The sequence below is a fragment of the Phyllostomus discolor genome, chromosome 2 (genome assembly GCF_004126475.2).
Source record: "Phyllostomus discolor isolate MPI-MPIP mPhyDis1 chromosome 2, mPhyDis1.pri.v3, whole genome shotgun sequence".
NCBI lineage: Eukaryota > Metazoa > Chordata > Mammalia > Chiroptera > Phyllostomidae > Phyllostomus > Phyllostomus discolor.
The window spans coordinates 163,437,337-163,446,724 of NC_040904.2; the positions used below are offsets into that span (position 1 = coordinate 163,437,337).

At 45.5% G+C, this 9,388-nt stretch overlaps 1 protein-coding gene across 1 annotated transcript; it reads left to right on the forward strand.

The window, feature by feature from the left end:
• The first annotated feature begins 1,059 nt into the window (after positions 1-1,059).
• Positions 1,060-8,935, forward strand: ATP5MC2 (ATP synthase membrane subunit c locus 2). The gene is given in 7 exon segments (XM_028532606.2): positions 1,060-1,088; positions 1,854-1,969; positions 1,972-2,008; positions 4,290-4,359; positions 5,686-5,763; positions 6,502-6,695; positions 8,669-8,935. Coding segments are annotated over 7 exon segments (624 nt in total). The 5' UTR covers positions 1,060-1,074; the 3' UTR covers positions 8,784-8,935.
• The last annotated feature ends 453 nt before the right edge of the window (positions 8,936-9,388 follow it).

A 9,388-nucleotide genomic window follows, 5' to 3' on the forward strand; every position in this document is an offset into this window, starting at 1 on the left:
AATTTTTGGGAGGAGCCAGCTTTAGCTTTCTCACGAGCCCCTTCTCCAAACCTCCTTTGAGATTGTTAGCGATATCTGAGAGGGGTCTATATTGTCGCAACAGCTGCAAAAAATCGTTTGGTGGTAGAGGCTCTAAGAACTGTGGACATTTTGCTTCGGAGGATGTGACGCTAAGCGCTAAAAGGAATTCAATATGGACAGGTGGGGGCGGCTGGGGACTTCAGGGTATATCCTTGCTAGCCTGTCTTCCCTTGCTCCTCACAGCATCTGACACAGTGCCTGGCACTGCTTGGTTCTTGGTAAATACCTGTTGATTGATTCGCAAGCCTCCCAGTTTCATTCCTCACCAATCCTCCTGCCCTAAGACAACCACCGGCACTGGAAGGAAATTTGGGACTTTCAGGCGAACCAGTGAGAATCCTCACCGAGGTGAAATTGTAAATTTAGGAAGGGTGGGAAGTCCCCCACCCTTCTCTCTTTGCCCGCTTCTCCGATTTCTCCCCACTCCTCCCCCCACCCCTTTGCAGGAGCTCAGGGCCATAAAAATGCAGATGGAGGATCGGTGTGAAATAACGGGCCCATATAAATCCCTCTGCCGCCCGCCTGCAAGATGGATTGGCCGCATTGAAATTCCTCCGCGAGGATAATTAAACTCCGGGCCTCATCCGGGCAAAATTACATTCCTGTAATGGCGTCGCTCGGGGTCCCGGGAAATTGCTCCGTGGGCTTTCAGCGGCGGTTTTTATCGCCGGCCGGGGTGTGCCTGGCTGCGGCTCGCCTCTCCTCCGGGACCGTAAAGCTGCTGCCGTGATTTATCCTCCCCTTCTCCCAAATCCGATTAAATGGAGGAGCTCGGGGCCGGGGCGCCGCGGGGCCGGGGAACCGGGAGGGGGCTGCGGGAAGGACGGGGCCAAGGAGGGGAGGACAAACAGCCCCTCAGAGGCCGGCGGATTTGGCTTTATTTACAGCCGCGCCTTTCTTTTTATTTTTTATTTTTTTATGGGGGTTTGGTGAGCTTTCCCCGTCTTTCTCGTGTTGCGTTCAAGACGATGCCAAGACGGCTGGGGTTTGGACATGAGGGGAACGAGGTAGGCCTTGCCACCGTCCTCTAAAGGCCGGTCATAACCTATCTACGAGACACAAGCCTAGAAGAAGCAATGAGGGCCTGCAAGCCCCCCCACTTCCTTACTTAGGGGAAGGACAGGATGAGGGGAAAGGCACGAGGGAGAAGCTGAGAAGTTTTCATGCGACCACGACATTGGGGGTCTGCTTATCTCATCTTGAGTAGATGAAGCCTGGCAGAGGCATGGGCATGCCTGGGGTGACTTCGCAACCTCACTGCAGGTCCCTTGGTACCCGTCATTCCTCGACTGTCTCAGGACTTAGGGTCAGGGTGCTTGAGTCCCAGTCATCTTGATCCCCTATCTTCTGCTTCGCTGATGCTGGTTTCCTCATTGGTAATCACTGGAATTAAGAGCGAGAAGAAAATAAAGGCAAAGCTACCAGAGGCAGCTAAGGCGTTTTACCGACTATTCCCCATTAAATGGGTTACCTACCCATAAAACCAGGGCTCCAGGAGCAACAGAAGGCAGGAATTCCATGTCTTCATTTTTCTCCTGCTACGTTTGAGCACTGAACCCCAATCCTGATGTGTGCTATTTAATGGTGAATTTCTGGTAGATTTTTTTTTCATTGTGACTGTGCATGCTCGGGAAGGGGAAGCGAGGCCAGAACCCCAAAAGCTGTGCAGACCAAATCGCAGGCCACATTACTGATCGATTTAAACTGTGCGTGGCAGTTCTCACTTCTGCACACGGTCAGCTGCACCTGCAGTTTCTCCTCTCCAACGCCAGGTGGAGCGACTGGCCGCAGGCCACCACAGAAGTGGCGGACGAGGGCCACCTCAACGTTGTGGGGCGACTCGTTGGTCCGATCCGCGCATGCGCTAAGCTTTCCTTTCGCTCTTCCCGCTCCCCTCCCCTTTCTGTCTTCTCCGCACAGGGAGCAGGTAAGGCTTGGGCCCTCGTGCTTGCTTTGTGCCGCGCACGCGCGCCGGATACCTTTTTCTCGCGCGGATGTTTTGAGGCCCTTACCTTGCATGCTCCCACCCGGGTCCTCATGCCCTTCCTCCCTCCCGGTATCCCCGCGCCTTAAGGTCTGCCCCTTCCGCGTGCCGGTGACCTCCAGCCGCGCGGGAGTGGCGCCATCTTGGATGGCTCTGGGGGAGGGCTCCTTGGAGCTGGCGAAAGTCAAGTCTTAGAGGGTTCATTTCACCTGTTCCGACCCAACCATTACAAACGCTCGTTTCTTACTCGCCTACCCCTTTAGAGTTTTCACAAGCCCAGACTCTCCTCTCCTATCTCTGCTTTCTTCTCTCCTGCTGACTCCGTGTCTTCTTTACCCTGAAATCTCCAGACTACAGGACCTCAGGTGCCGAGCAATGGGGATAGTGGATCATATAAAGCCACCAACCCCTCTAGTCAGCACCCCTCAAAAAAAAAAATTGTCAACGTTGTAGAAGTGAACAAAACAGCCAAGACACTCCCTTCAGGCTGTTATCTGGGAGAGCTATGGCAGAAAACAGACCGGTTTCTTTGGAACCTTGGGTTGTCTCCCGGTACCATTCTCTTCCTGTCACTCTATTGTAGTTGGGGGAAAATGTAAGTGGTGGGCTAATAGTGAGGTTTCTGTTACAGGCAGCAGGCCCAAAAGGGAGGGTGGGACCTGCATGGGATAATCTGTACCTGCCAGCTTTCCTCTAGGGTTTAATGAGAGTCCCTAGACTTTGCCCTCAAGAGGGAAAAGAACGTTTAAGGAAGGGAGTGGTTAAGTCAGCAGCTCTGTAACTCAGGAAGGGAGGAAGAAACCTGTGATGAATTAGGTCTTTTGATTCTGGATGGTACCATTGCCTGAAGTGTTGTAGGCTAACAGCTGCAAACTTGCCAAGATTAGGTGACCAGTGGAGCAATCTGCACTTCTTGCAAGGCTCTGTTAATTGCCACCCTTTGTGGTCTCACTTGCCAGCACCACATTACCCTCTTTACAGAAGTCATTTCATTTAATCCCCCTAAAAACTACATTTTAGAAATGATATTGAGGTTTAATTCCTTGGAAAAAAAACAATCCTCCCTTTTTTAAAGCTTCAAAGAAATTTTGGATTTTGATCCAAGAAAACCTGAATAGTTCTGCACAAAATTGGGTTAGCGTTACACATAGGTAGAAAACAGAGTTCTCGACAGGATAAGATTTGAAGCTATCCATTAATCTAAAAGTAACTTAAAGATTCTGGATTCGGAAGTGTAACCTAAGAAAACATGAGTCCAACTCATTAAGGAAGTGTCACTAAACAGGCCTAAGTAATCAGTGAGTATTTTAACCTTTAGCATCTTAGAAAGCATTCAGTTATGAGTGAGAAGAGTTCAATTCCTGGCTTTACCACTATCGTAATTTCAAGACTGGTTTTTAGATGGTGCCTTCAGTGCAACTAAGAATCATTTGGGAAGCTTGTTTGAAATACAGGGTACTTGGGCCTTAACCCCAGAGGTATTGACCCAGAACATCTAAGGGGGGACCCAAGAGCATTTTTAATACATATACCATCCTTACCCCTAGATAACTACTTCAGGTGGGCTTCTCACTTCACTTGGAGAAACCCTGCCTTTAGATGTTTAACTTACCTATTCCTCTCAGACAAGTTCAGTTCCACCAACTTAAGCACCTACAAAGCATCAGCATTGTTTTAGATATTGATATAAAACAATACCCCATAATGTGATAGTGAAAATAGGTACTTTAGTAGTCATTGCTAATTAGAATAGTGGCAAAGTTCCTCATTGATCTTCCTCACTTAATTGATGTAGGAAATTGGGAATCAGATACTTAAAAGTAATTAAGATTGTTGGGGACCCTTCCAGTGTCTTGGCCTACTACAAATAACTCCCAAGAGTGTTTAGTAAAAAGCCCAGACAATGAGGTCTTGAAAAGGGTTCCTTTTGAATAGAAACAGGAAAGTTGAGACAAAGGATGCTCTGAGGAAATTTCTCTGACAACCTCAATCATGAATCTATGGAAATGAATAACAGGTCTTAAAACTGGAACCAAGAGGCTACTTGCTTAGACCAGAGTAATCAAGTCACTTGATTATAAGGAAATCTTGACTTAGGGTCCTAATTTCATCTCTTCTAAGACTTGAGGTCAGTCACTCTGCTCTCTGGCCACTTTTTTGCTAATAAGGATGTCCTTTGGTGAGTAAAAAGACAGTGTTTACAATGCTGCTTCTGTAATTCCAGCTCTCCTGCCACAGCCCCTCATTTCCTGAAAATGTACACCTGCGCCAAGTTTGTCTCCACCCCCACCTTGGTGAGTACCTCCCTTTTCTAGGAGAGTTTTTAAAGAGGGGCATCTTGTCTCTTTTGTAACACCTTGTTCTTCACAGTTGGGAGAATATCCTTTGCTGTGCCCTCCTGGATGCTTACCTGCCCCATAGCCCCTGGAAGCCAGTTAATTTTTCCCATCCAACAATTTTAGAAGAAGAGTACAAATGAAAATCTAGACTAAGATCAGGTTATTTGTACCCTAAAACTTTCTATAAACTGGAACCCAACCAGAAATGGTAAACATGAAATAGAGTGCCTAGCTTGGATTGAGTATGCACTGTCTATAGAATCTTGTCCTGAGTTTTGGAGAGCTATAGGTAAGAGCCCCCTCTGGGAGCTTAAGTGTGGGTAGGAAGGTAAAATATACCTAAATACACATTGGAAAAACCTTTGACTCAGAAGCAACCACGTGGAGGAAATTATAAATTATTAAATAGTGGAAGCAATTGGTTCATACATCTGTAGTGAAAAAAGAGTGATACTATTGATGGGTATCATTTATTGAGCATTTAACTATATCTGGCACTAAGTTTACCAGTTTGTATACATAATCTCACTTACTCCTTGAATCAGCTCTGAGATACAGTCCCATTTAAAAGATGAGAAAACAGGCTTAGAGTTAAGTGGCTTTTCCTAAGATCACACAACTGATTACAGAGCTAAGGTGAATATAGATCTGTATGACTAAAGCCCTGTCTGTTAGCTACCATGTCGTCTGGCTTGGAGTTGGTCAGAAAAGGCTACCAGGAGGGGGTGAATTTAGAGCATGGATCTTTGTGCCTGTCTTCAGAAGGGTGTGTTTAGGGAAAGATGCTCTAGTCATTGGCTTCCTTCTAATGGGCTAGCCATTACCAATGTAAATCTCTCTCTCATCTTTTTATATACTTATTTTATGTATTTATAGTAAAATAATTCATTTTATTTATTTTTTACATTATTTTTATTGTATTTTTTCCATTACCATTTATCCCCCCATACCCTCTTTCCTACACTCCCCTCACCTCCATAAATCTCTCTTACTGAGTGAGGCAAATGTTTCCAAGGCTTATATTTTTTCCCTTCTCGAGGCCTTCAAAAGGGTACAGCAAGAGTAGCCCCAAAAGAAGTAGACTTCTCTTAAAGCAAAGGAGAAGCCTAGGAAGCAAGAGAAATGGTGAGGTTCTCGAATCTAGAATTTGCTAAAAGAATAATCCAAGATTCTATTTAAGTTTGAGAGAGTTAAAGGGGCATTGAGTAACAATTTAGGATGGTTCTGAATTCCTCTCCACAGTCTTTCTTTACCTTCTTGACCTTTTGTCATTCCTCCTAGGTCAGGAGCTCCTCTCAGCTGCTGAGCCGGTCACTATCTGCAGTGGTGCTGAAACGAACAGAGACACTGACAGATGAGGTACCTTACAGGTGGAATTGGGCCTGTGGTTTTGGGGTGGGCAGTGGGGAGGGTTACCTGGAAGAACCAGTAGGGGGAGTGCTGGTGGCAGTCATCACAGGAAAATTTAGTGAAGGATCAAGGCTACTGGCTTTAGGTGGAGATGGAGAACACAGAACAGTTCGTTGATAGCATATGTGCTCTAGTATTTCAGCTCTGGCTCTGGTGGCACATGCCCATGTGTGCTGCTGATGGCTTCAGTTGGGAGCATTTAGTCCCAGGAAGATGCTCTCTTCAGGGCACAGGCTAGGGTTTTGGTCTTACAGAACATCCTTGAATCTTTTTTCTTTTTTTTTTCAAGATTTGATTTATTTATTTTCAGAGAAAGGGGAAAGGAGGGAGAGAAACATCAATTGGTTGCCTCTTGACATGCCCCCAACTGGGAACCTGGCTGCAACCCAGGCTTGTGTCATGACTGGGAAGCGAACCAGTGACCTTTCAGTTCATAGGCAGGTGCTCAGTCCACTTAGCCACACCAGCCAGGGCACGTTCTTGAATCTTAAAGATATTTGAAGTCTATTTCTTGCATTAAAAAGTTCTTGGCAACATTTTAAGAGGTTTTCCAGGAAGTAAAAAGATATTCTGTTTGGGGGGAAAATATGATATTTGATAGCATAAAACATTTAAATGATATAAAAGTTTCCAGAGCAAAAAAGGGTTTCCTAAAAATTTTACCTCCTATATGCCTCTTCTTCACAGAGCCTCAGCAGCTTGGCAGCCCCACGTCCTCTGACCTCACTTATTTCTAGCCGCAGCTTCCAAACCAGCGCCATTTCAAGGGACATTGACACAGCAGCCAAGTTCATTGGGGCTGGGGCTGCCACAGTAGGGGTGGCAGGCTCTGGGGCTGGAATTGGGACTGTGTTTGGGAGCCTCATCATTGGTTATGCCAGGTAAGTTGGGCTCTCCATTGGTTCTGATATGCTTTTCAAACGTCTGGGCAGACGTATTTGGGGATCTAGAGCTACGCTATCCTGTACAATAGCCACTAGCTATGTGCTGAGTTTAAATTTTAATTAGTTAATTAAAAGTACACCAAGTTTATGTGTTTGGTTTCTCAGTCACACTGACCATATTTCAAGTGCCCAGTAGCCACATGTGACTAGTGGCTACTAGACTGGACAGTGAACATATACAACATTATTGAACAGCTTTGGTTTAGAGCAGGAGTAGGCAAACTAAGGTGGGTAGGTCATATCTGAGTCATGACCTGGTTTTGTACAGCTGAGCTAAGAATGGGTTTTACATTTTTTTAAAGGGTCATGTGGGGAAAACACTGAAAGCCCGCAAAGCCTGAAATATTTACTACCTGGCCCTTTACAGGAAAAGTTTGCTGCCCCTGCTCTAAAGCCCCTCTAGAATCAATATAGTGGCTTCACTGCTTTTTTTCCCTAATCGCTGGGAATTCCCCTCTGTCACTCCTGGGAAAACTGCCTCTGCAGCCAGCCCCACTGCTCCCTGACACTTGGGAGTAGTTGGTCCCCACCATCCTGGGCATCACACTGTTAGAAGTAAATTAATTCTCTAGAGAACCTCAAGTTCTCTTAATGTCTTCAGGAAAGTAAATTTATTTTTTAGGATTTATATGAAATAAGAAGCCTACCTGCTTCTGTATCCAAAATTCTCTTAAAAGCTAGTGTTGCTTTACTTCATCCATGAAGGCTCCCAGGGGTGACAGTAAGGGAAATACAAAATATATACTGATCTTCAGAATTGGGAGGGCTGTTTTGTTGTTTTGGGTTTTTTTTTTTTTAAGATTTTATTTATTTATTTTTAGAGAGAGGGGTAGCAGGGAGAAAGAGAGGGGGAGAAACATTGATGTGAGAGAGAATATCGATTGGTTGCCTCATGCTCACTCCAACTAGGAACCAAACCTGAAACCCAGGCATGTGCCTTGGCCAGGACTTTTGCTTTGTGGGATGATGTGCAACCCACTGAGCCACACCAGTCAGGGCAGAACTGGGAATTTTTTATCCAATTTTAATTTATGTCATCTAAACCTTATAGGTGATTTTGTAGCTTCTTAAAGTTGAAAATCTTTAGACTTTTTTAAAAATTTTTTTAAGATCTTATTTATTTAATTTTAGGCAGAGGGGAAGGGAGAGAGAAAGAAAGGGAGAGAAACATCAATGTATGGTTGCTTCTCATGTGCCCCCTACTGGGGACCTGGCCTGCAACCCAGGCATGTACCCTGACTGGGAATCGAACCCGCGACCTTTTGGTTCGCAGTCCAGTGCTCAAATCCACTGAGCCACACCAGCCAGGGCTCTTCTGATTATTTTGAAATGAGAAAAGGTAATGTTCTCTCTGACTCCCTTACCCTCTAAAATGATGTTTTTCTAACTGCCCCTAAAGCCCTAGAGTTCTGAGGGTATGCCCCAGAGAATGTCTTAGAGAATGAAGGGGAAACCAGTAAAACAAGCTTTTACGTTCACCTACTTTTTTTTACCATTGCAGTTTGGCTTTTATATGTTTCATATTTGGGGTTTCTGCTGCTTAAAGTTTGAAACCACTGCCGTGATAAACCCTGTCACTCCAAATATCACTTCCATCCTGGCTGGGCCCTGGATAGTTAAGTGTCCCATCCCAGAGGTCTTAAGTTATGATGATGATATGGGTGATCCATCAGAGGTGGTAATGTGTGTGCCTGGGTCGTATTAAACAAATTCAGATTCTCCATTGCCCTCATTCATCTCTGTAGAGCCCCTGATGAGTCCAGGCAACAATGTGGGCATGGCTGTGTCACCCCAAGAGACTCATTATATAAGATGAGCTTGAAGGGATGAATTCTCCCTGAGCCCACCTTTGGTGTTCTTTTGCTTTGTGTGGACTAGAAATTCAGTCTTTTTTCTTCCCCTTCTCCCAGGAACCCTTCTCTGAAGCAACAGCTCTTCTCGTACGCCATTCTGGGCTTTGCCCTCTCAGAGGCCATGGGGCTTTTTTGCCTGATGGTGGCTTTTCTCATCCTCTTCGCCATGTGAAGGAGCCGTCACCACCTCCCATAGTTCTTCCTCCCATGTCTTGTCTGCCCCGTATGTTTCTTTTCCTATACCTCCCTAGGCAGCCTGGGGAAAGTGGTTGGCTCAGGGTTTGACAGAGGAAAGACAAATAAATACTGTATTAATAATATGTTTCTTGAGTCTCCTGTGTATATTTCTTTTCCACAGTTGGCTGAGTGCCTTGGCGAAAGTATAAGGCCTGAAGGGTGGTGACAATTCTAAACTCAACATGGGTCTGGCCTCACTTGTTCTTTAGTATGTGTCAGGAAAGCTTTGTTCATATCAGGTCTCCTTTTTAATAATTTTCACTTGCCATGGCCTGTTACTCACCATAGATGATTGGGTCAGTGGCAACTTACAGTGCTGGCTGGCTTAACATTATGACTAATGGTCTCTGTTTCCGCTGTGGCTGTCCTGGCTAGGCCCTCATTGCCACCCACCTGGTCTGTTGCAGTACCCTCTTGACTGGCCTTCTGTCTCTAGTCTCTTCCCTTCAGCATTTATTTTCACCCACCATTTCTGCCTTAAGCATAAGACTGGTTTTACCATTTACCAATTCAAAAACAGTCTGGCCTCAGCTCTCTGTT